Source organism: Rhinatrema bivittatum, chromosome 11, assembly GCF_901001135.1.
Source record: "Rhinatrema bivittatum chromosome 11, aRhiBiv1.1, whole genome shotgun sequence".
NCBI classification, from domain to species: Eukaryota; Metazoa; Chordata; class Amphibia; order Gymnophiona; family Rhinatrematidae; genus Rhinatrema; species Rhinatrema bivittatum.
This window is the reverse complement of record NC_042625.1, coordinates 8,263,231-8,290,682: the sequence shown is the minus strand read 5'-3', so window position 1 is coordinate 8,290,682 and position 27,452 is coordinate 8,263,231. Positions and strand designations below refer to the sequence as shown.

Below are 27,452 nucleotides of genomic sequence, written 5' to 3'. Positions count from 1 at the left end.
ATAAAAGGGAGGCTGACTACTGGCCAAGCTACCTAAGATGGTTTAAGAAGAAAAGTTGAAATTTCAGAATATGGACTCTATCAAAATAGAAGAAATTAATTAATCTTAATTTTTCAAAATCTGAGAATATTTCAGTATTGGACATGTTTTAAAAAATCTCTAACAGAAGTGTTACAGATATGAAACCTTCAATCAACTCTGCCTATTACCTTGCAGAGAAGTTTAGGAATTGAGTTGCATGGTAGCAAGCAACACTGACACTCAACCATCAGTCTGGCCCAGAGCAAAGTTTATTTTTTTTTGCCAGTAGTAGTTAATTTATGCATCACATAAACAAACTGAATTGGATAAGAGCTTATTCTGTCATCTTTAATACAGTAAAAGCATTAAAACCTCCATTTACAAACATGTACAATGTTATTGCCTTCATTTTTATGAAGTCATTAATAAGCTGCATATCCTAATAAGCAAGAGTCGGGTTAGAAATCTTAAGTGAAATAGGTTTCTGACTGGATTCAGAATGGAATTATATAACAGGTTCTGAATATTATGGATTCAACTGGATTCTGCAAAGCATTTGAGCACAGAGACCAGAATTAAACTGTGTTTGACTCTGCTTTTAGTACCACAGAATGCAAGAGGCCCAATTCAAATCCCCATCTATATAGAATGAAAGCCAGGAAAGTTCAGACCCTGTTAGAAGTAGCTACATCTATCGGAAAAGCAGGTCAAGTGAGGCCACAGTTCTCTTACCCATCCATATTTATTACCATACATTAACAGTTTGAAAACCTGTCTGGTTTCCCATTGAAAAAAAAGGAGATAATAGAGTGTAATGAGAATGTTATATATGGAATTAGACTAAATCCAGTTTATCTTCTCTATATGTTTGCATTTTTTTCTTCCAGAATATGAAAGCTTGCAAAGAATTAAAGTGAATAAGTATACACATTGGAATTCTTAAGCAACAATGCATCCATGAAAATTATGAAAGTTAACACTCTGTAGTATATTTACAGCATTGCACAACATCCATGGCGATATAATCACAGTACAGATTGCAAAGAAAAAGCAGGCAAGATAAAATTTACAAAAGTGATAAGATGAACCTCTTGCTTGTTCTAAATTATCAAGGGGTTTTTTCCCTTTGTTATATGCCCACAGGAAATTATTTTTTTTTTTTATAGCAGATTGATATTGGAATAAAAATGACTGAAACTAGCTTTCTTATACTAGCTACTATAGAAACCCTAAAATTTTGTTCAAGATGGAGACAGACTAGCAACCATAATGTACCCATCTTCTGCAGTAGACTATAATTTTCAGTGGTTGGGTAATTTTTTGGGTAGTTTTGTTGGACACCGAATGAGCCTGTTACATTAATAGAGTTGCAATTATCTATACACCTCATAAGGAAACCTTTGCAACCATTTATGATTCAAGGAAGGGCCTCTATTCAAAACCACAGAGCAGATATATCTTGAAAATATAGAAAAATGAGTTCACATGCTTGAAAAGACTGAACCAGCCATTCAGATCATTTGAGACTTCCTTGCATGGTATTGGAGATGCACACCAGGTTTCAAGGTTAAGTACAGTCCTAAGACTTTTCCTTCCATATTAGGCCCATGGGAAAATATTAATAAAAAGGCTCAGGATCTCAAACTTGGCAGTCCCTAAAAATGCTACATTTTCTGTCTGCAGACATATTTTACAAATGCTACATTAAACTGATTACACAACTTTGTGCTGTTCTTTCATTTTTCAGCACTTATAAAACAATGTTTACTAAAGCAGCTGGTGTGAAAAAATTGTTCTTTTTACCGGAGTGGTGTACAGCCTGTTTTTACCATTTCTTTACACACAGGAGACAACCAAACAGGAAACTCCTTTTACACCTCAGATTTTCAGGAGCTGGAGCTGCTGAGTCCCAGTTGACAAACAGGAGCAGAGAATGACCATGTTCACGGTGCATACATACCGGGAGCTGTGGCCTTTGCTTAAGAACTGGTGCTGCAATGATTGGGCTATAGGGGGTTTAGTGTATAGAAACCTGGGGATTGGGGGAAGGAGGAACAGAAACCTGGGATATAATTTTAAAAAATTAGAAAAAAACCTTTAATGGGACATGGTATGAGAGTTATTAAAAAAAACAAAACCTCACAGTCTTGAACAGCTCACAATCCATGATACTTGTAACTGCTCTGTATATTAAAGAACAAAATACATTTAATAAAATAAATAAGCCATCATTTCATTCACTTAGAAACAGACATTTAGAGCACTTTATGTGCAGGAAACCCCTCTTTCAGTTAATTTTCTTGGCAGTTGTAAGTATGTATAGCCACCTGAGTGAGGGAAGATGCAAGGATTTACAAAGGTGGAATGTTTCAGAGTAAGAACCAAGTCTAGAAATGAGTCATACTGACCACATAACCGTTTGCGAAATACAAAGCTTCTAAAGCTGAAGGCTTGCATAATTATACCATAATTAAAAGGATAGTCTTTTTTAAAGATTTCTGATAAAAAGTATCACAGTTTCTTCTATTGACAATGTCTCTGTAATCAGTGCAGCAACCGAGATGGCTCGAAGCGTTTAGAAGATCCAGCCTCATCTCCTCCTTCATGGGGACGCTTCTTACCTTGGGACCACTGAAGAAAAAAGTGAAGATGGGAAACAAAAGCCCAGCAAGGAATGAGAACTTTCTGCTTCCAGACAGGTTTTAAAGCTTACACAACCAAGGCAATACTTATGACGGCTAGCTACAGGGGAAGGTTGCATAAATATACTACAGAAGCAGAACATACTTAATAGCTAATAACTGGAAGAGTAATTTTCTAAAGCATTTCTGCAGGTAAAACGGTATTTTACCCACAGCATCTTTTTAAATTGACCATCTGCTATGCAGATAAACGCATATATATTGTTCATGTGTAAGTTTACCCAGACTGAGTAGAGGTTTTCCTGGGAACAGGGAAGGGTTTGCACTTATAAGTGAACTACTGGATTTTTAAAAAGCATGCACCTAAATTTGCCCGCCCCCCCAAAATAAAATCGTGTGTACATTTTAGTAGGTGATTGTGAGTATATTTGGTGGGATAATTTTCAAAGTAGACTTATGCAGATAAGACCACTTGGAAAATTGATATAAATTTGCACCTATTTCTTGACTCTCTTATGCACAATATTACAAAAATTACCATCTCAGTGTCCAAGTGCTTCTAAATCTTTGACATCCTGCTTCATTTACTAGCTCAAAATTAACACTTCTTTTTCACTGTTCTTACAAGTAAAGCTGAACTGCTTACCTGTCACAGGTGTTCTCAGAGGACAGCAGGATATCAGTCCTCACACATGGGTGACATCATTGGATGGAACCCAGAATGGAAAACTTAAGTCAAAGTTTCTAGAAATTTGATTGAGCCTTATTGAGCATGTTCCAGCATGCATTATATAACACATCCATGCGGGGTCCCGTTGAGTCTTAATAATGAATTCAAGAAAATAAAATAATAAAGGAGAAGAAACCTATGTTGCGGAAACCTAACTCCACAGGGTGGCAGGCAGGTTTCGTGAGGACTCCTGCTGTCCTCTGAGAACATCTGTTACAGGTAAGCAACTCTTTCTCAGAAGACAAGCAGGATGGCAGTGCTCATACATGGCTGGATCCCTAACTACAGGCTGCTCCCCAATATAAAAGGGGACAAACAAAACACCAAAATAAGTGCCAACAGGCACACCAACAACTAGTTTTGTTGGTAATGGGGGGAGGTAGCCTGAACACAAACAAGGGGATCTAGGCAGGAACAGAGTTCCAACGTACAGATTGAGCAAACCTGCTGTCGCGTCAGCCATCCCTATCCAAACAAAAAGTGATGATGAACGAATGGAGAGAACTCCACATCACAGCTCTGCAGATCTCCTACATGGGAACTGCTTGCAAATTGGCCATCAACACTACCATGGCCCTGACAGAGTGAACCTTGACATGGACCACAAAATGCAATCCCACCTGGGCATAACAGAAGGAGATACAGTCCGCTAGCCAATTAAAAAGCATTTGTTTGGCAATGGCAACAACCAACATTCCTATCAAAAAAAAAAAAGTTGGGTGGACTGTCTATGGGCGCCTGTATGCTTCAGATAGGCTAGAGCTCTTTTGCAGTCCAAACTATGCAGGGCTTGTTCGCCTTGGTGCGAATGGGGTTTAGTAAAATATGTTGGCAGGACAATCAACTGGTTAAGAATGAAGTCAGACACCATTTCAGGCAGAAACAAGAGTGCATACATAAGACCACCCTATCATAGAAAAACTCAGTATAAGGTGGATAAGTCACTAAAGCTTGGAGTTCACTGACCCTGGTGCTAAATTAACCACCACCATAAATATGACCTTCCAGGTCCTTCAGGCCACAGGAGCACAGCAGCTCAAAGGGAGTTTTCATCAGCTCAGTTAACACCACACTGCGGTTCCAAGACATAACAGGGGGCCTTGGAGGAAGCTTCATGAAACATACAACTATAGGCTGTACAGAGACGGGTGTACCATCTACACCTCAGTGGAAAAAGGTAAACAGTAGAGTGCCTTAGGGATCTGTACTAGGACCAGTAGTTTTTAATATAGTTGTAAATGTTCTGCAAAGGGGTACAACGAGTGATATGATCAAATTTTCGGATGACACAAAATTATGCAGAGTACTTAAATCTCAAACAGAATGTGAAACAGATTGTGATAAACTGCAGGAGGACCTTGTAAGATTGGGTGTCCAAATGGCAGATGAAATTTAATGTGGACAAGTGCAAGGTGATGCATATAGGGAAAAGTAAACCTTTGCTGTAGTTACACAATGTTAGGCTCTATCTTAGGAGTTATCACCCAGAAAAAAGATCTAGGCATCATAGTGGATAATACATTGAAATCATCAGCTCAATGGGCTGTGGCGGTCAAAAAAGCAAACAGAATGTTAGGAATTTTTAGGAAAGGCATGGTAAATAAAATGGTGGATGTCATTAGGCCTCTGCATCGCTCCATGGTGAAACTGTACCTTGAATTGTGTGTGCAACTGTGGTCACCACATCTCAAAAAAGATATAGCTGCACTGGAGAAAGTACAGAGAAGGGTGATCAAAATAAGGGGCATGGAACAGCTCCCCTTTGAGGAAAAGCTAAAGAAGATAGGGCTGTTCAGTTTGGAGAAGAGACGACCGAGGGGGAGATATGATAGTGGTCTACAAAATCATGAAAGGACTTGAACAGGTTAATGTAAATCAGTTGTTTACTCTCTCAGATAATAGAAGGAATAGAGGGCACTCCATGAAGTTAGCAAGTAGCTCATTTAAAACAAATCAAAGAAAATTATTTTTCACTCAGCGCATGGTTAAGCTCTGGAATTCACTGCCAGAGGACGTGGTTACGGCAGTAAGTGTCACTGGGTTTAAAAAAGGTTTGGATAAGCTCCTAGAGGAAAAATCCATAAACTGTTATTAATTAATAAGCAATAGTAGCATGAGATCTATTTAATGTTTGGGTACTTGTCAAGTACTTGAACAAAACTGGGCTGCATGGTAGAGTTGCCAGATAAAAGCAATTGCTGCACCAACAGTCTGCTTTCAAGATGTTGAACAGCACCTAGAGAAGCTTCAAAACTTCTGGAACAAAATAATTTGAAGTGATGAGACCAAAATTTAACTGTATGGTCACAACCATAAATGATATGAAGAGATGCACATCATCTGTACCATGAGGCATGGAGGTGGATTTCTGTGTTTTGAGAGGGTGGGAGCTACAGTGGCACAGGGAATTTAGTCAAAACTGATGGCAGGATGAGTGCAGCATCTTATCAGAAAATACTGGAGAAGAATTTGGGGCACACTTGGTCTTTCCAACATGACAATGATCCAAAAAAAGGCCGTTAAGCCTTCAGTGGCTGTAGCAGAAGAAAGTGGTGAGACTGTGGGCCAACATAGAGCCACTTTGGGGAGAACAAACATGCAGTTCATACTAGTCAACGAAAATTTACAAGACTTGGTGGCATTTTACCAAGTGGAATGGGCAACTTTACCAATGAGGAAATAAAGGGCCTTATTTACAACTATTGGAAAAGACTGCAAGTTGCAATTGATACACGATATTAAGAACTAAGGGGCAGATTTTAAGAGCCCTGCTCGCCTAAATCCGCCCAAATCCGGGCGGATTTAGGCGAGCAGGGCCCTGCGCGCCGGTGAGCCTATTTTACATAGGCCTACCGGCGCGCGCAGAGCCCCGGGACTCGCATAAGTCCCGGGGTTTTCTGAGGGGGGCGGGCCCGAACCGTGTGGCGTTTTCGGGGCGTGTCGGGAGCGTTCCGGGGGCGGGCCCGGGGGCGTTGCCGCGCCCTCCGGACCCGCCCCCAGGTCGCCTCCCGGCGCGCTAGCAGCCCGCTGGCGTGCGGGGATTTACGTCTCCCTCCGGGAGGCGTAAATCCCCCGACAAAGGTAAGGGGGGGGGGGTTTAGACAGGGCCGGGCGGGTGGGTTAGGTAGGGGAAGGGAGGGGAAGGCAAAAGAAAGTTCCCTCCAAGGCCGCTCCGATTTCGGAGCGGCCTCGGAGGGAACGGGGGTAGGCTGCGCGGCTCGGCGCGCGCCGGCTATACGGAATTGATAGCCTTGCGCGCGCCGATCCAGGATTTTAGCGGCTACGCGCGTATCTACTAAAATCCCGCGTACTTTTGCTTGCGCCTGATGCGCCAGCAAAAGTACGCCAAATCGCGCGGTTTGAAAATCTACCCCTAAGTGTATCCAAATTTTTGAACAGGATCATTTTATTATTTCCTTTATTGCTATGGTTTGCTTAATGATCATGCAGAATAGTTTGATTGAAAACATTTTAAAAAAAAAGATGTGTTTTGTCTGATCACTGATGTTTTCTTAATATGCTACACATCGTAAATATTTTTCCAGAGGTATGAAAACTTAGGGGCACAACTGTACCTCTCTCTCTCTCTATTTTTTTTTAGCACATTCAGTATCTAATATGGCATAGTAGAATACATCCCAAAAAATGTACAGCAAGAATCAAACTGAAGATGAAAAGAAATGGCTTGGATCCTCTGAAGGAGGCAGTGAGCTTCCAGAACGAGATTATGAGAGAGAGAGAGGGAGGGAGAGGGAGAGAGAGATGCAAGGGGCTACAAAGGAACAGCAGGAGCAGTTTGTGGTTTATTGGCCAAGCAACAATTAGGCCATATAGCAACAAACAAAAGATTAAAAATATTTAGGAGTCTGCAAAAAGAGAAGCAATGAAGCAAAAATGAAGGTGACCGAGAAAAGTGGACAAGGGATGAAGGACATTTGTGCTGATGAGACAAGAGAAGTTTTAGTTTTTATCATATAAGCAAAATTAAAATAAAACAAATACCTGTATTGCTGGTGGAGGCATGGAGGCAGCTTCCTGACTCATTAATTTTTGAGCTATGGATTTCATATCTTCATCCTGGAAAAAGTTATAAAACCATGGAGATGCAAATGGATGGGGCCCACATCATGTAAAATTATTTAAAACATCAAAGAATACATTAGTCTAATACCTTTCTACAATAGGGAAGTTGTCACTTTGTGTTTATTTTAGCCTAGCAAAAGGCCATTAATGCAGCCATCCATTTTTTATTGGGCAAAGGCTACTCTAATATACAGATAAAAATAAAAACACCACAAACTAAAACTGAGGCAGCCCCTTGAGTTGGTCTCCCGTCTGAAGGGGGAAGGCATGCCTGCTCAATCTAATATGCTCACTCCTAGACAGCCACTACAATCACTGCCACACAAAGGAGCAATGTTGAGATATAGTCTTGAACGAGACTTCCCTCTAGGCCTCCTGACTAATGAATGCACATATTGCCCGAGAATACCATCTGAGGTAGAATGGGTCAATTAAAAAAAAGGAAAAATAGGGATAAAAAAAAAAGATGGATTTATTAAACTCCTAATAAAGTGCATAATCCCATATTATGGTACATACAGATGATTTTAAATCATTGTAATATGCATATTTAAAGCAGATAATGTAGGTACATGCAGGACTATAAAAGGCTGTAGAGTTTCAGACTTAATGTATCAAGAATACCAGAACAATAGCCTCAGGATGCCAGTTTCAAATTTTCTCTCTGTCTTCAAGTTTGAAGTCTAGGCACAACTCCTTAGATAAATATAAACATATTAAATATCTATAGATCAGTGGCGTAGCCAAGGGTGGGCTGCCCACCCAACTGGCACCGGAACTGCAAGGCTGTCGCGGGATCCCATCCCCGCGACAGCGAACAGGAGGACCCATGCCTGGCGCGCCATCACGGCACACATGGGGAAGCAGTGCTGCAGCCGTATGGCCGATCGATCTTCCTGTTTGGGGGGGGGGAGCAGAAGCTGCGTCTGTGTGTGACAGAAATGCAGTATTTCTGCTAGTGTGTATTTTCTCTGTAGTAGTAGTCCAGCTTGTTCTGTTATTCCAGTAGGTGATGTATTAATGTTCTAGGGCCTGGTGTAGTATTTGCATTGCTGCTTTTTCATAAGGTTGCTGTTATTTGAGTCCTGACAGTCAGTGCTGTGACTGTATGGCAAGGTTTTAGATGCCTCTTTCTTTGCAAGAGTTTGTGTTACTTCACAAAATAGCAGTGGAGGGTTATTTTTTTGCTGAGGTGACACCATAACTTGAATTTTTTTTTTTCATATTAGTTGTAATGTGAATTGCCCTAGCTCTGTGCTGCACCTGTTCTGATGATTAATTATATTTTATTGTATTTATGAAGATTTCTGGTTTTCTGCAAAGATGGTTCATGAAAGAATACATTAATTTTTGTTTTATTACATGATTGGATCTGATTGTTTTCTATACTTGTGCATTTATAAACTGCAAAAAACAAATCGGAAGCCGATCCAGCGAGCTGTGTAGCAGTGACGACAAAGAGAATCGGATAAAAGCAAGCCCTTTATTAAAACGCCCGACTCTGGCCGAGTTTCGCTCCTTTGCACAGAGCTGCCTCAGGGGCAATTCATTCAAACAGGACTTGGAATAGTCAATGTGGAAATTATCGTATTGATTGTCAGCGAGAATGATTTCACTCCAAAACAATTGGGCTTTCACTTGTCCACATAGCTGTGCTATGCGGTGTCAACATTGAACAACAATGAGCAGTCTTTCAACTAATCAAGCTTGATTAGTTGAAAGACTGCTCGTTGTTTTGGATTGAACACACATCAAATTCATCTGATTTCAATGTTGACACCGCATAGCACAGCTATGTGGACAAGTGAAAGCCCAATTGTTTTGGAGTGAAATCATTCTCGCTGACAATCAATACGATAATTTCCACATTGACTATTCCAAGTCCTGTTTGAATGAATTGCCCCTGAGGCAGCTCTGTGCAAAGGAGCGAAACTCGGCCAGAGTCGGGCGTTTTAATAAAGGGCTTGCTTTTATCAGATTCTCTTTGTCGTCACTGCTTTATAAACTGCAATAAATATTAAATAAATTCTGATTAATAAGGAATTTTTAATGCTTGAAATAACTGAAGTAAATTATTGTAAAGTTTCATACATGATGCATAATGGCTGTTGCAAATTACTTAGAAAGCCATTCTAGGGTGCAGTATATGGCATTATTTATCAGTAAGAAAACAACTAGTAGTCCTGTATGCCTACAGCCCACCCATGTTAACCTTGGGCCCACCCAAAAAATCAATTCTGGCTATGCCACTGCTATAGATATAAGGTACATCTACAGAAACTATAGCTATATACACAGTATCATCTATATACATCTAGGATTATACATCTCTCTCCTTTATATACATACATGCATCTTATATATCCCACTGAAACTATCAGTAATACACAAAGTGCTGTTATGTTGGCATACCAGCTATTGCTTTAAGACAGTGACATGAAATCTTCAAAAGGTTCAAATACCTTAACAATATTGTTATTTTAAAGACATCTGCTCCCTAACTCCTTATTGGACTGAGGTACAAGAAAACAGCTCAGGGAAAGCAAGCTCAATAAGTCCAACAGATTGTTGGAGCAGACTGGGGAAGAGACACAGTTCCTGGCACATGACAAAATATGGAGCAAATTATTTTTACTCCATTTAAGGCTACATACCTATTGGCTCACATTTCAATGTAACCAGCTTTAGACATAACATGCTGTAAGCTGTCCAGCAACTGACTCTGTGTGAAGTTTCAGCGTTTGTGAACTAGTGAGATCAGAACAGGTGGATCATTGTCCTTCCCTACCAGACTATCTGTAGTGTGGGGCCCACTTTGTGTGGTTGGGAAACTGAACTAAATTTCCAAAGAGAAAATCCTAGAGTTTCAAACCTTAGAAACCAAATTTGATTGATTTTGATTTAAGCTTTAAATTCTATTTGTTCAAGGCAAGCTACAACCAAAATTGTTAAAGTAAATAAACAAATCAAAACGCCTTAACACAAGAAAAATCAGCCAAGCTAATTTAATAACATCAATTAAACCATAACAGATTAACTATAAAAGCATACCCCAGATTATGATCAAGACATAATAGCTGGCTGGAAAAATCAGGTTGTCACCATTTTTTGAAAAATCCTAGCATTATCAGAGAGAGCACAGTTCCATTGGGAAGGAATTGCATATCGAGCACCCAATACAAAAGAATGCTCTTTCTTGGGACAAAGTAAGTCTCAATGAAGACAAAGGGGATGCCATTTTCAGATCTCATTGTACGAGAAGGAACATAGGGAATTCAACAGATTCTTTACAGAGCTGGGGTCTCATCCTTTTAAAAAGCTTTAAATACCAATATTAAGGTTTAAGATCAATCTGGGATCTAACTAGCTGCAAATGTAATTCTTTTTAGAATTGGAGCAATACTAAGAAATAATTTTGTACCAGTTAACTGATTCTTTTTTTTTTAGCATGCAATAAGACTTAATGCACTTATACATGTGCTGCTGATCCCTACCTGGAACCAAGCATGCTCCAAAGCTTGATTTGTTGTGAGTCGTTTCTCTGAATCAATCACCAACAACTTCTTTACCAGGTCTAAAGCTGAAAAAAGTATCATTCAGAATGGAAAACCAATATGAGTTCCATCTGGTCTGAAGAATATACAGGGACGATGCTAGCTTTTTTGCTGCCCTGTGCGAACAATTAGTGTGCTGCCTCTACTCCCCTCCCACCTTGTTCATTCATTATCTGTTTCGGGCTCACCAAAAAAAGTCCCAGCTCCCGTCAGTGATACCAACTTTAAAAACTGACACACACACACACACACACCCTGCCCCCAGAAACCCATGGCTGGTGCAAGGTTATTAGGTGCCCTAGGCAAACCTTATAGTTTTCCACAATGCCCCTCCAGCCCCCAATCTCCCACTGAGTCTGCTCCACACACACAGGGGCTGATGTAATATTTAACACCCCCCCAGGTGCCATGCAATATTTAAATTAGGGGGTCGCTAAGGAGAGCCTGAGTGTGTCGGCCCTCCGCCGGGTTAGGAAAACAGACGCCGAGTTTATCGGCATCGGTTTTCCTAAACACTGCACAGCCAGGGGTTCAGGAAACAGACGCTTGTCAGTTGAGCGTCCGTTTCCTGCATCCAACTGCTGGCATTTTTTTTTTAAACTTTATTTACTTTGGTTTATCCTCCTACTTGCATCTCAATTTTTTCTGCTTTTCTGTACTAGTTTAAGGAGCACTCAGCTATTATCGCCTGCTCCAGGCATGCGTTAATTTCTGATTGCTAAATTGCATAAGGGGATTAGTTAGCGCCTCTACAACCCAGGTCCAACTGCGGGTTAACAGTGCGCTCGGCTGAGTGCAATGTATTGCATCGGCTCCACAGTTAGGAGTTATGAATTTATAACATTTTACTTGAAAAACGTCAAAGTATAGTATTCTAAGGTAAAAATATAATTTACATTATATTTGCATGCACTGCTGTGATGCCAACCAGAAATCCCTGCAAAAACACACTTGGAACTCATATGCTATTAAGCCTATTGTAACGTGTGTTGTGCATGGGCTTGACCCTTCGAAAGCCCTAAAACACTTCCTATTAGGAGAATACCTTACCTCGGTCATACATACAGAACATAAATAGACCCTCACCAAATAAAGAATAGAGCAACCGTAAAATAGAAATATAAATGTAACAAAACGAATTGGAAACCACAAGAAACCAGACTCTCTACATAGTGAAATAATAAAAAAATAGAATCACCATTCCTCAAACATCAAATAAAATCAAGAAATAAATACATTACAGTAAAAACATAATATTCCAAAAACAGATGACAAACAAAAAAAAAATCGAATTAAAAACTCGGTTTTTTTTAAATGTCCCAGGATTTTAAGAATTCATACTCTCCATACCTGAAAACTTTTGATTTCCAGTCACCATAAGTTTGCCATGGATTCATAGGCATGAGATGCACAAAAATGTATATATACACATATATATATATATACATATATACACACATACACACACACACTCCCCCTCTCAGACAAACCCCCAGGGGTCTCCAGCTCTTCTTTAATTGGGATCTGCCAGCAGCCCCGGGCACTCCATTTCATTCAGCTGCTGGAAGGTTGGGATCCACCTGCAACCCCTTCTCTCTCACACACAACCAAATACTCCAGGCAGGCTCCCATTCACGTCCACCCTCATGCTAGGCAGGCTCCCATTCTCACACAAAGTCACACCCTGCCCATTCTAGGAAGAGTCCCAGGCAAACGTGCACACACACACACCCCCATCCCAGGCAGGCTCCCATTCACACACATGCATGCAATCCAGGCAGGCTCCCACTGACACACACACACCCATCCCAGGCAGCCTCCCATTCACTCACGCATACAAACCCCCACCCCAGGCAGCCTCCCATTCACTCACGCATACAAACCCCCACCCCCACCCCAGGCAGCCTCCCACTGACACACACACCCCCATCCCAGGCAGCCTCCAATTCACTCACACACTCAGGCAGTCAGAGACCACAGGTCATTACTCCTCTGCTGCTGCTACCAGCCTGTATCTTCTTCTTTGGGAGAGCAGCTGTTCTGCAGCTCCTCCTGCATGCTGCTCACACAGGGCTGATACAGTAAAGTCCGCGGGAGAGCGGACGAACGCCCGCTCTCCCGGCGCACGCACCGGCCCTTTGCCGGTGCGCGTGATTCTCTGTTTAAATTAGGTGATGCGGTAGATCCGGGTAAAAGGAGGCGCTAGAGACACTAGCGCGTCCCTAGTGCCTCCTTTTTGACAGGAGCGGCGGCTGTCAGCGGGTTTGACAGCCGACGCTCAATTTTGCTGGCGTCGGTTCTCGAGCCCGCTGACAGCAATGGGCTCGGAAACCGGCAAAATTGAGCGTCCGGTTTTCGGTTCGACAGCCGTGGGCCGAATTCAAATTTTTTTTTACTCTTCAGGACCTCCTACTTAATATCATAAGACGGAGGTCCCGAAGAGTAAAAAAATTTAAAAAAAAAAAAAAAATTTGAATTCGGCCCGCGGCTGTCGAACCGAAAACCGGACGCTCAATTTTGCCGGCGTCTGGTTTCCGAGCCGGCAAAAAGGTGGAAGGGAAATCGCTAAGATATTAAGTCGTTTGGGTTTTTTCGCCATGCCTCACACAAAGAGGAAGGCAAAATTGAGAGAAAATTTGCCTCTAGATATTTCCACCAAATTACTTCAGCCCAAAATTGTGGACTGTTTCCAGAATGCTACCATATCTACCCCAGAGAGGGCCGCTAATGGATTGGACCAGGAGCAGGAATCCAGCCATTTGGCCGTGGAGACATCTTTAACTCCTGGGGCCCCAGAGAATCCAGACCCACCCGCTGCCAAGTCAGATGAAAATCTATCTATATTGGACTCTGATAATATTTCTGGGGAGAACATGAATGTATCAAAGATACTTGAAATAGGTTTACAGAGCCCAAATGTTTTGAGAATTAGTTCTCCTGTCTTGACAGATGAGAATAGGGATACCCTTGAACAGCATAGAGAGAGGAGGAAAGTATCAGGTGTTGAGGAAATCTCGGTTATAGTTCCCCAAAAATTTACTATAGAGGAACTGGGCATCATGATGGTTAACATGCAGAAATCCATTAATACTTTAATGGCAACAGTTCAGGATGCCATAAAAAGAGATACCAATATGCAAGAAAAAGTAGGAAAATTGGAGAAGAAGGTTGATACTTCTGATAAAAAATTGGGGGAAATCCATGAAGTTCAGTTGAATTTAATTAAATCAGTAGAGGAACATGAGGGGAAAATTGAAATTTTAGAAAATTATAGTAGAAGATCAAATCTCAGATTTTTGAACTTCCCTAAAAGTCATCTTATGACATCTATAGACTTGGTTAATAGTTATTTAAAGAATGTTCTTAAATACCCAGAAAATTCATTACCTGTAATTCTAAATTGTTATTATTTACAACAACTATCTGAGAAAAAGAAGGAGGAAGGTAAAGTAGAATTAAATCTCACTGATTTTCTGGAGAGATCATTCGAGTCGAAAATTGATACAAGGGCAACCCTGTTTGTACAATTTTCTTCTCTATTGGAGAGAGATAAAGTCTTAAGAACCCACTTTAAATATCAAAAATGTGATTTTTATGGTTATCCTATAAGGATATTTCCAGATATAATCCGTTCGACTCAGCTGAGGAGGAAGAAGTTTATAGAAATGCGTAATGAAGCTCTGCAAAAAGGAGCACAATTTAATCTGAAGTATCCCTGTAAATGCTTCATTAAATATAAAGATAATAGATATGTCTTTAATCTCCCGGAACAACTTAGGATGTTTTTAGATACACACTCCTGATCTATATGATTCTGTTAAGGTGGGGAAAGATTATTTATGATGTGGGAATGACAACATGTTTTCTTTATAAGTAGTTATTCTTGTAATGGCTCTGCATGTTACATATGGCTGTATTTGCTTTCTGGATTTCTTTTTGATTTCCTTATAGAGTGGGAGATCCATCCTATTAATATTTTAGTTTGTAATAAATAATGAAATGCAATTAAAAATAAAATTAAAAAAATAAAAAAAGTCGGAGGGTGCATAGAAAAGCAGTTTACTGCTTTTCTGTGCACTTTCCCGGTGCCGGAAGAAATCAGCGCCGATCTTTGGATCGGCGCTAATTTCTGAAAGTAAAATGTGCGGCTTGGCTGCACATTTTACTTTCTGTATCCCGCGCGCATACCTAATAGGGCCATCAACATGCATTTGCATGTTGAGGGCGCTATTAGGTGCCGCAGGTTGGACGTGCGTTTTCCTCCCCTTAGGTGAATAAGGGGTAAGGGAAAACGCGCGTCCAATAGCAGGCTAACAGTGCGCTCCGTTGGAGCGCACTGTACTGTATCGACCTGTTAGTAATTCAATCCTTGTTGGTTGTTGCCTGAATATAGATCCATGTTTCTTCATTCCTCCCTGCTGTTGAAGCAAAGAGCTATGCCGGATATGCATGAAGTGTCAGACTTTCTCCTCTGCCGTTGAAGCAGAGAGCTATGCTGGATATGTATTGAAAGTGAAGGCTTATTTGGTTTCGGGTAGAAACCGCCGTAACAAGCAAGCTACTTCCCACTTTTTTGTGAATGCAAATCCTTTTTTCCACATTTCCTCATTGCTGCTGAAGCTTAGAGCAATGTTGCAGTCGCATTAACCGTGTGTATGTTTATTGAATAAGGGTATTATCACCAGGTAGTAGCCGTCGTTGCCATGAGCCACCCACTCTTCATTTCACATCCTCTAGACTTTATGGATCCACAGTGTTTATCCCACGCCCCTTTGAAGTCCTTTACAGTTTTGGTCTTCACCACTTCCTCTGGAAGGTCATTCCAGGCATCCACCACCCTCTCTGTGAAGAAATACTTCCTGACATTGGTTCTGAGTCTTCCTCCCTGGAGTTTTAAATCGTGACCCCTGGTTCTGCTGATTTTTTTCCAACGGAAAAGGTCTGTCGTTATCTTTGGATCATTAAAACATTTCAAGTATCTGAAAGTCTGAATCATATCACCTCTGCTCCTCCTTTCCTCCAGGGTGTATATATTTAGATTCTTCAATCTCTTCTCATAAGTCATTCGATGAAGACCATCCACCTTTTTGGTTGCCCTTCTCTGGACCGCCTCCATCCTGTCTCTGTGGAGATACGGTCTCCAGAACTGAGCGCAGTTCTCCATGTGAGGCCTAACCAAGGACCTGTACAAGGGGATCATCATTTCCCTTTTCTTACTCGATATTCCTCTATGTAGCCCAGCATTCTTCTGGCTTTAGCTATCGCTTTGTCACATTGTTTCGCCGACTTCAGATCGTTAGACACTATTACCCCAAGGTCTCTCTCCTGCTCCGTGCAGGGCAGGTAGGACAATCCTGCACTTCAGGGCGAAGGTCCGAAGACTTGAGCCAGGCCCATCTTCTTGCCGAGATAGCAGCTGCAGATACCCTGGTAGCAGTGTCAAAGATATCGTAAGAGGATCTTATCTCATGCTTGCCTCCTCAAAACCTTTGTTTACTAGGGTTTGAAGCTCTTCCTGGAATTGCTGCGGCAGGGACTCTGCAAAATCCTGTATCTACTTGAATAAGACCCTGTTGTACTGGGTCATATACAGCTGGGTAAGAGGCAATCTGAAAGATGAGCATTGATCCCTGGAAGACCCGGCAACCAATGGCATCTAGAAAGTTTTGCTCCTTGCCTGGGGGAAAGGAAGTATGAAGTTTTGATCTCTTTGCTCTCTTTTGGGCAGATTCCACGATGACAGATTGGTGATCCAATTGAGATTTTTGAAAACCTGGGGCTATCTGTACCAAATAAGTGGTGTCAGCCTTCCTCTTGACTGGAGCAACAGAGCCAGGGTGTTCCAAGTTCTTTTCGAGGAGATCCAGAAGAACTTGGTGAATGGGGATGGAGGTTATTTCCTTGGGAGCATCCAGGAATTGCAACAACTCCATCATTTGGTGCCTGTCATCGTGCTCGGTCTGTAATTGGAAGGGAACCAATTCAGACATCTCCTTCACAAAGTTTATGAAGGAAAGGTCCTCTGGAGGAGAACACTTTCTGCTTTCAAAAGGAGAAGGTGGTGAAGGCAAGTCATCGATGTCTGGTGAAGAATCATCTGTCCAGGTATCGTAGGGATCGGCATCTGCCCCTCTAGGAGCCCTAGGGGGAAGGGACGGTGGAATCCCTGAAGGACCTGGTCTAGGCTCTGAAGGAATCGAAGGAATAATTGGAGGCACCGATGAAGGCATCGATGAATGGATTGGTGGTGCCGATGGACGTATCAGCATTGATGGACGTATCAGCATTGATAGCTGAGGCATCGGTAGGACTCCCAATGGAGGGATGCGGATACTGAATATGGAGAAAAGAAGACACATCAGGCAGGTTGCATGGCAGGCAGGAAAAAAGGTCCGAGCCCTCACGAGGCTCCTCTTTTTATTGTGCATACATTCAAAAGCAGATGATGTGTCATCACATGATTGGCTCCTCTCCACATAGCAACAGATGTATCACCACACTATTGGCTTGGCTCAGGGGGGGTGTACGGATCATTTCATTGGCTGCTGAATCCTATACCTCCTGTCTTTGTCCTGCCTCTGACTAGGGAACACCCAGCCCTTCTTTCAGGCTATCAGGGTTAATTATAAGCCAGAGAAATACATGATAGTCAGGTATCCTCTCCTAGGCAGAGAGGCTTAAGCACAAGTGATGCTTTATTCAGCGCAAAGGTCAGGGAGAAGGGAAGTTAGTGTTAACACCCTGAAATGGCTTACTGGCAAAGCTCATAATTCCCACATGCGGAAATTTATTTATTTATTTAGGGTTTTTATATACCGACATTCTCGATATACATATCAAATCAAGTCGGTTTCCATATAACAAAACTGTCGCCGGTAAGGCGTTACATTAAACAATAGACAAAGTATTGAACAGAGAACGTGCAGCGTAACATTAAACAATCAACAAATTATTGAACAAAAGAACGTAGATCAATAAATATTAAATATTAAACGTAAAAAAGATATATAAAATAAAATAACTATGGGAAGAGCATGAGCTAGACAGCTGATGCTTCAAGAGATGGTTTTTCATAGCAGGTGGGTGGACTGTCCAGATAAGGTCCTGAAGGTCCTAAGGAAATGTGTTTCCTAAGGAAATGTGTTTCCCCTCCCGATGAAATGTAAGCAGAGAGGGCACCGGAGCCATCGGTGACCCGGGATCCATCGGTGGAAAAGCGGCGATGAGCACTTCCATTTGAGAGCAGCGGCGCCAACACTGCCAGAATTGGGTCAGCGGTTTCCATGATCGGTACCGGTGTCAGTGCTGGAGGAACTTGGAGTCGATGCATTGCCTTATCGATGGCCTCCTGAACCAGCCGGTCCAGGTCTTCTTGGAGACCTGGAGCAAGCAGCCCCGGCTCCGGAACAGAAGAAGGAGGCAGAGGCATAGTCGGAGGGACCACCATTAAAGGCGGAGTCGCAGCTCCCAATCCCCTTTCGGGTGAGGGTTGCCTCGGTGACCCAGTCGCCGAAAAGGTCGGTGCCTTTTCTGGACGGGGCTTCTTCGACGGCGGCTCATAAGAACATAAGAAAATGCCATACTGGGTCAGACCAAGGGTCCATCAAGCCCAGCATCCTGCTTCCAACAGTGGCCAATCCAGGCCACAAGAACCTGGCAAGTACCCAAAAACTAAGTCTATTTCATGTTACCATTGCTAATGGCAGTGGCTATTCTCTAGTTGAACTTAATAGCAGGTAATGGACTTCTCCTCCAAGAACTTATCCAATCCTTTTTTAAACACAGCTATACTAACTGCACTAACCACATCCTCTGGCAACAAATTCCAGAGTTTAATTGTGCGTTGAGTAAAAAAGAACTTTCTCCGATTAGTTTTAAATGTGCCCCATGCTAACTTCATGGAGTGCCCCCTAGTCTTTCTACTATCCGAAAGAGTAAATAACCGATTCACATCTACCCGTTCTAGAAACATAGAAACATAGAAATGACGGCAGAAGAAGACCAAATGGCCCATCCAGTCTGCCCAGCAAGCTTCACACACTTTTTTCTCTCATACTTATCTGTTTCTCTTAGCTCTTGGTTCTATTTCCTTTCCACCCCCACCATTAATGTAGAAAGCAGTGATGGAGCTGCATCCAAGTGAATATCTAGCTGATAAGTTAGGGGTAGTAGGGGTAGTAACCGCCGCAATAAGCAAGCTACACCCATGCTTATTTGTTTTACTCAGACTATGTTATACAGCCCTTATTGGTTGTTTATCTTCTCCCCTGCCGTTGAAGCAGGGAGCTATGCTGGATATGCATCGAAAGTGAAGTATCAGGCACATTTGGTTTGGGGTAGTAACCGCCGTAACAAGCCAGCTACTCCCCGCTTTGTGAGTGTGAACCCTTTTTTCTTCTCCCCTGCCGTTGAAGCAGGGAGCTATGCTGGATATGCGTGAAGTATCAGTTTTTTTCTTCTCCCCTGCCGTTGAAGCAGAGAACTATGCTGTATATGCATAGAAATAGAAGTAACAGGCTTATTTGGTTTGGGGTAGTAACACCGCCGTAACAAGCCAGCTACTCCCCCCTTTGTGAGTGCAGATCCTTTATTCCACATTTCCTCTTGCTGTTGAAGCTAGAACGATGTTGGAGTCACAGTAAGCATGTGTACGTTTATTGAATAAGGGTATTGTCTCCAGGCAGTAGCCATCATTCTGGCGAGTCACCCACTCTTCATTGGCGGCCTCTTGACTTTATGGATCCACAGTGTTTATCCCACGCCCCTTTGAAGTCCTTCACAGTTCTGGTCTTCACCACATCCTCCGGAAGGGCATTCCAGGCATCCACCACCCTCTCCGTGAAGAAATACTTCCTAACATTGGTTCTGAATTTTCCTCCCTGGAGCTTCAAATCGTGACCCCTGGTTCTGCTGATTTTTTTCCTACGGAAAAGGTTTGTCGTTGTCTTTGGATCATTAAAACCTTTCAAGTATCTGAAAGTCTGTATCATATCGCCTCTGCTCCTCCTTTCCTCCAGGGTGTACATATTTAGATTCTTCAATCTCTCCTCGTACGTCATCCGATGAAGATCCTCCACCTTCCTGGTCGCCCTTCTCTGTACCGCTTCCATCTTGTCTTTGTCTTTTTGTAGATACGGTCTCCAGAACTGAACACAGTACTCCAGGTGAGGCCTCACCAAGGACCTGTACAAGGGAATAATCACTTCCCTTTTCTTACTCGATATTCCTCTCTCTATGCAGCCCAGCATTCTTCTGGCTTTTGCTATAGCCTTGTCGCATTGTTTCGCAGACTTCATATCATTAGACACTATCACCCCAAGGTCCCTCTCCTGCTCCGTGCACATCAGCCTTCCCCCCCCCCCCATCGAATACAGTTCATTCGGGTTTCCACTCCCCATATGCATGACTTTGCACTTCTTGGCATTGAATCTCAGCTGCCATATCTTCGACCACTCTTCCAGTTTCCTTAGATCCCGTCTCATTCTCTCCACTCCTTCCGGCGTGTCCACTCTGTTGCAGATCTTAGTGTCATCCGCGAAAAGACAAACCTTGCCTTCTATCCCGTCCGCAATGTCGCTCACAAAGATATTGAACAGGACCGGTCCCAACACCGATCCTTGCGGTACACCACTTAAAACCGCTCTCATGATAGACCTCTCATGATTTTAAACACCTCTATCATATCCCCCCTCAGTCTTTTCTTCTCCAAGCTGAAAAGTCCTAACCTCTAATCTTTCCTCATTGGGGAGCTGTTCCATTCCCCTTATTTTGGTAGCCCTTCTCTGTACCTTCTCCATCGCAATTATATCATTTTTGAGATGCGGCGACCAGAATTATACACAGTATTCAAGGTGCGGTTTCAACATGGAACGATACAGAGGCATTATGACATTTTCCGTTTTATTCACCATTCCCTTTCTAATAATTCCCAACATTGTTTGGTTTTTTGACTGCTGCAGCACACTGAACCGACAATTTCAATGTGTTATCCACTATGACACCTAGATCTCTTTCTTGGGTTGTAGCACCTAATATGGAACCCAACATTGTGTAATTATAGCATGGGTTATTTTTCCCTATATGCATCACCTTGCACTTATCCACATTAAATTTCATCTGCCATTTGGATGCCCAATTTTCCAGTCCCACAAGGTCTTTCTGCAATTTATCACAATCTGCTTGTGATTTAACTACTCTGAACAATTTTGTGTCATCTGCAAATTTGATTATCTCACTCGTCGTATTTCCTTCCAGATCATTTATAAATATATTGAAAAGTAAGGGTCCCAATACAGATCCCTGAGGCACTCCACTGTCCACTCCCTTCCACTGAGAAAATTGTCCATTTAATCCTACTCTCTGTTTCCTGTCTTTTAGCCAGTTTGCAATCCATGAAAGGACATCGCCACCTATCCCATGACTTTTTACTTTTCCTAGAAGCCTCTCATAAAGAACTTTGTCAAACGCCTTCTGAAAATCCAAGTATACTACATCTACTGGTTCACCTTTATCCACATGTTTATTAACTCCTTCAAAAAAGTGAAGCAGATTTGTGAGGCAAGACTTTCCCTGGGTAAAACCATGCTGACTTTGTTCCATTAAACCATGTCTTTCTATATGTTCTGTGATTTTGATGTTTAGAACACTTTCCACTATTTTTCCTGGCACTGAAGTCAGGCTAACCGGCCTGTAGTTTCCCGGATTGCCCCTGGAGCCCTTTTTAAATATTGGGGTTACATTTGCTATCCTCCAGTCTTCAGGTACAATGGATGATTTTAATGATAAGTTACAAATTTTTACTAATAGGTCTGAAATTTCATTTTTTAGTTCCTTCAGAACTCTGGGGTGTATACCATCCGGTCCAGGTGATTTACTACTCTTCAGTTTGTCAATCAGGCCTACCACATCTTCTAGGTTCACCGTGATTTGATTCAGTCCATCTGAATCATTACCCATGAAAACCCTCTCCATTACGGGTACCTCCCCAACATCCTCTTCAGTAAACACCGAAGCAAAGAAATCATTTAATCTTTCCGCGATGGCCTTATCTTCTCTAATTCCCACTTTAACCCCTCGATCATCTAACAGTCCAACTGACTCCCTCACAGGCTTTCTGCTTCGGATATATTTTAAAAAGTTTTTACTGTGAGTTTTAGCCTCTACAGCCAACTTCTTTTCAAATTCTCTCTTAGCCTGTCTTATCAGTGTCTTACATTTAACTTGCCAATGTTTATGCTTTATCCTATTTTCTTCTGTTGGATCCTTCTTCCAATTTTTGAATGAAGATCTTTTGGCTAAAATAGCTTCTTTCACCTCCCCTTTTAACCATGCCAGTAATCGTTTTGCCTTCTTTCCACCTTTCTTAATGTGTGGAATACATCTGGACTGTGCTTCTAGAATGGTATTTTTTAACAATGACCATGCCTCTTGGACATTTTTTACTTTGTAGCTGCTCCTTTCAGTTTTTTTTCTAACAATTTTTCTCATTTTATCAAAGTTTCCCTTTTGAAAGTTTAGCACGAGAGCCTTGGATTTGCACACTGTTCCTCTTCCAGTCATTAAATCAAATTTGGTCATATTATGATCACTATTGCCAAGCGGCCCCACCACAGTTACCTCTCTCACCAAGTCCTGTGCTCCACTGAGAATTAGATCTAAAATTGCTCCCTCTCTCGTCGGTTCCTGAACCAATTGCTCCATAAAGCTATCATTTATTCCATCCAGGAACGTTATCTCTCTAGCATGACCCGATGATACATTTACCCAGTCAATATTGGGGTAATTGAAGTCTCCCATTATTACTGCACTACCAATTTGGTTAGCTTCCCTAATTTCTCTTAGCATTTCACTGTCCGTCTCACCATCTTGACCAGGTGGACGGTAGTATACCCCTATCACTATAGTCTTCCCCAGCACACAAGGGATTTCTACCCATAAAGATTCAATTTTGTATCTAGTCTCATGCAGGATGTTTATCCTTTTGGACTCTATGCCGTCCCGGACATAAAGCGCCACACCTCCTCTCGAGTGCTCCTCTCTGTCATTGCGCTATAATTTGAACCCCGGTATAGCACTGTCCCATTGGTTATCCTCTTTCCACCATGTCTCTGAGATGCCAATTAAGTCTATGTCATCATTCACTGCTATACATTCTAATTCTCCCATCTTACTTCTTAGACTTCTGGCATTGGCATTAGCATACAATCAACGAGGTCGATTTCACTCCCTCGATGGTCTGAGGCTTCCGATGTCATTGGCGATGTCGCTCTCTATGACCCCCTTGGTCCTGAGGGGGAGTAAAGGGAGTTAAAGGCCGAGAAGTCGTCGATGCTGGCCGGTGGTTGATACTGGCGTGAAGTTGATGGTGTCGATGCAATAGACAGCGTCGGGGTTTGAGTACGGAAGAGAAGTTCCATCTTCTCCATTCTGGCCTTGCAACCTTTGGGTGTCATTAGGGCACATTTGGTGCAGGTCAGGACATCGTGCTCACATCCGAGACGCATTACACAGAATTTGAGAGTCTGTGAGGGACATGGTGCGATTACAGTCCAGGCACCAACGGAACCCCGACGCCAAGGCCATGAAAAAACTCAAGCCGTGGTACAGTCGATGGCCAGTAGGCCGCGAGGGCCAAACTCGACGGGAATCGACCGAAAACGGGTAAAAACGTACCGGAGTACCGCGGAGTCAAAAATTTGGAGGGACCCCTGTGGGGTATGAAACTTTTTAGTAATTCCGTGAGGAAAATTCCTGTCAGGAATCTCTGTGGAGCTCCTTAACCGCGTGGCTACTGCTGTGCGGAAAAAAGAAGACTGAAGGGGGACCCCTGCTGGCTGCAGGGTTAGTGCCATGCTGGGCATGCCCAGTAGGGGCCAAAGTTCTAGAAACTTTGACAAAAATGTTCCATGATTGGGCTCCATCCTGTGATGTCACCCATATGTGAGGACTACCATCCTCCTTGTCCTGTGAAAACTAATTATCCATTTAATTGTGCCAAGGAAACTAGAGGTTTACTTACTATTTCAAACACACAGATTCTGAATTAGTCTTATTGTTCCTACTTTATATATTATTGTGTCTCATGAACCAGTCTATACTCCTTTTATTGCATAAGATTGGTTTCAAACAAACAAGGGTATCATGGTAAGAAATTGTAATTCTCATTATATTTGAGGTTTTCAAATGTTTTCTCAGGACTGTACAACAGAAAAGCATTACATAACAGAGAAATTGGTCTTTTATTCATTTATTTTGAAGGACCAACAAGAAAAAATGTAGTTTGTTTATATTTATATTCCACCTTTCAGGCACTTCAAAGTGGATTACATTAAGTACTGTAGGTATGTCTTGTCTCCAGAGGACTTACAATTTAAGGCGGTCATTTACTAAGCATTTTTCTATAAACAGAATGGGAAACCTTTAGTAAATAGGGTACTAAGTTTGTATGCGAGGCAATGGAGAGTGAAATGACTCACCCAATGTCACAAGAAGCAGCAGCGGGATTTAAACGCTGGCAACCCTTGTTCATGACCTGCTGCGGTAATCACTAGGCTTCTCCTAAGATGTGAGGTCTTGAATGTTCAAGCACTACATCTCTATCACAGCTTGCAGTTAACTCCAGGACCAAAATGGCTATTAGAACTTTTGAAAACTAATTTTTTTTTTTTTAAGATTTTAACATTTAGGGCATGATCTGAGCTCTTTTTTCTGATGCAGAAAAGCCTTTGTAACAGGCCCTTACGATGATATGGTGCTATGGGGAAAATTCTCAAAAGGGATTCTTTGCAGGTAAAACAGCTGTTCAGTTGCAGAAAAAGCCCCTTCTGAAAACCAGCACACCTCCCCTCAGTGTGGGGAAAAGGAGCAGCTCTGGGTCATTCTAGCATAGTACATCGGTGGAGAAAATTATAATTCCTCTGCATGTTTCCTAGCAAGAAGTTTGCAACTTTACATTCTGAGGGTATTTTGGTCCCCACAGGTAATATTCCTTTGAAAATGAGCTGCAGGCTCATGGATAGGACATGCAAGAAATATAAGGAGTCTGAAAAATGGTCTCATAATACACTAAGGAAATGCTAATTTTTGACTGAGAATATTGGGGAAAAAAAACCCCCAAACATAGCACACTGCATGAAATAATGTTATTGCAAGAGTAGGTTTAGCTCATCTGAATTGACAGAAACTGTTAAAACAAATACATTTGATCTTACATTTTTATTGGTCTTTCACAAAAGTCTCTTGAAGCTGCATTATTTTAGCTCTTAGAAACTAGGATCAAACAGTACAAAAGCGCAATATAAAAAACAACTACTCTTACAGAGCATTTAAAATTTATGTGATGAATTTCATTATAGTCACAAGTTTTAATAAATCATTACATTTTTAGAGAATGCCTTGGAGTTTCCACTCTGGATGAAAAGCATCTCAGTTTCAGACATTACACGATCTGTACTGGCGCTGGATACAGGAAGGCACTTCTAGCACACTTATTCTGCCAGATTTGTCTGCTGCTTAGAGTTTTCCTTCCAGTAACAACATAAGTGTAGGGACATTATCCGAAGTAGGAACAGGTTCAGTAAGTTACTCAAACTCAGCTACACTGATCATCATCATTTATGTATATTATTTTTAATTTTTATATACCGGTGTTCCTGTATGACATACAAATCACATCGGTTTACATTTAAACTGAGAACAACAAGTTCGCCTGGAGGCGGTACATGGAACAAGGGATACAGAACTGGGATGTGGGAAAAGTATAATTTAGAAAAATACAATTAACTACATGAGGAAATGTGCATAATAATATTGGGTAATAAATGGGAAATACTCACCCAAGATGTAACAGTCAATGTGTTACCGAGGAAAATACAGTAAGGGTCCAGCATGCCACCCAGTAGTCTTAATGGGCTCAGAAAGTAGGAGAAGGTAGAGGAATGAGCAGGCTGGATGAGAGCAGGGAGTTTATGTTCCTGGAAAAGCTTGGCTGAAAAGCCAGGTTTTAAGTTTTTTTCTGAAAGTCGTATGGCAAGGTTCTTGTCGAATGTCTGGAGGGAGCGCATTCCACTGAGTGGGGCCTGCTGAAGAAAAGGCGCGTTTCCTTAGGGAAGATTTTCCTGGGGTGGGGTGGGGTGTGTGTGTGTGTGTAGAGCATGCCTTTGTATGCACCTCTGATGGGTCTAGATGATGTATGGTAACGCAGTTGGGAGCTTAGGTAGAGCGGGGAGATATTGTGCGTTGCTTTATGGATAGTTGTGAGAGCTTTGAAGAGGATCCTGGATTTAATGGGGAGCCAGTGGAGGTTCCTAAGGATAGGGGTGATGTGTTCTCTTTTGTTGGTATTAGTGAGAATTCTGGCGGTGGAGTTCTGAATCATCTGGAGGGGTTTGATGGTGTAGGCTGGGAGCCCAAGCAGGAGGGAGTTGCAGTAGTCTATTTTCGATAGGATGACGGATTGCAGCACCATAGGGAAATCATTGAAGTGAAGTAGTGGTTTCAGCTTTCTAAGGACTTGCAGTTTGTAAAAACATTCCTTTGTGGTGGTGTTTACAAATTTTTTTAAGTTTAGTTGATTATCAAGGATGACGCCTAGATCTCTACATGAGGAGATTGATTTAATTTGGGCAAGGTTGATAGAGGGGCTCCAGTTGGATAGAGTGGCCCATTCGTGTCCTCTTGTGAGATGATTAGGATCTGTGTCTTGTTGTTATTGAGGACTAGGTTGAGGCTGTGGAGCAGTTGATTTATTGATTGAAGGCAATTATTCCAGTGTATCCTCGTTTTGTGTAAGGATTCTGTAATCGGGATGAGAATTTGGACGTCATCTGTGTATAGGTAATGCTTTAGCTTTAGGTTGGTGAGTAAATGGCAGAGTGGGAGAAGGTAAATGTTGAAGAGGGTCGGTGAAAGGGAAGATCCTTGGGGGACTCCAAGGTTTGCGTGGACCGGATGAGATACTTTGTTATTTATCCTGACCTGTTGATAAAGTGTATAGCACACTTTATCAACAGAAGAGTTCAACAGAAATTGGGTTTATAATAGGTGTAGGGTATTTCAGTCATTGAGACTATAAATAATGTGCTCAGGAACAGCAAAAAGTCTGAATGGAAAACAAATATGCTCAAAATGCTCCCCTTTCTGGCAGGTTCTGCTAACAGGACCATATGGAGGCTTCGTGCACTTCAATGCTAGCACATGTAGTGAGGGTCTGTTACAACCATCTTTCTGCTTTATGGAGAAAAGTACTATAGGAAACAATCCTCAAGTTTGTCTTTTTTTTTTTTTTTTTTTTTAAAGTAAGCATATTTTAGCTGCATGTGTATGAGAACCACAATCTATCTAGCAATCAACCAGGTGACTTTCCCCAAGAAAAAGAAAGCTAACACACCAAACTACAAGCAACAAAATAAACCTGCACTCTGT

At 41.9% G+C, this 27,452-nt stretch overlaps 1 protein-coding gene across 5 annotated transcripts in view; it reads right to left on the bottom strand.

Moving 5' to 3' along the window:
* Positions 1-272: 272 nt before the first annotated feature.
* The window catches only part of CHEK2 (checkpoint kinase 2), a 133,918-nt gene continuing 106,738 nt past the window's right edge, over positions 273-27,452 (bottom strand). For 3 of the 5 annotated variants that reach the window (XM_029619340.1, XM_029619341.1, XM_029619342.1), the window contains 3 exons: positions 10,971-11,056; positions 7,396-7,470; positions 273-2,652 (listed from right to left, as the gene is read on the bottom strand). In XM_029619340.1, coding sequence (XP_029475200.1) covers positions 2,566-2,652; positions 7,396-7,470; positions 10,971-11,056 — 248 coding nt within the window. In that variant the 3' untranslated portion in view covers positions 273-2,565. The remainder of the gene's footprint in view (positions 2,653-7,395; positions 7,471-10,970; positions 11,057-27,452) is intronic. The other 2 variants (XR_003859160.1, XM_029619343.1) reach the window with 2 other exon arrangements.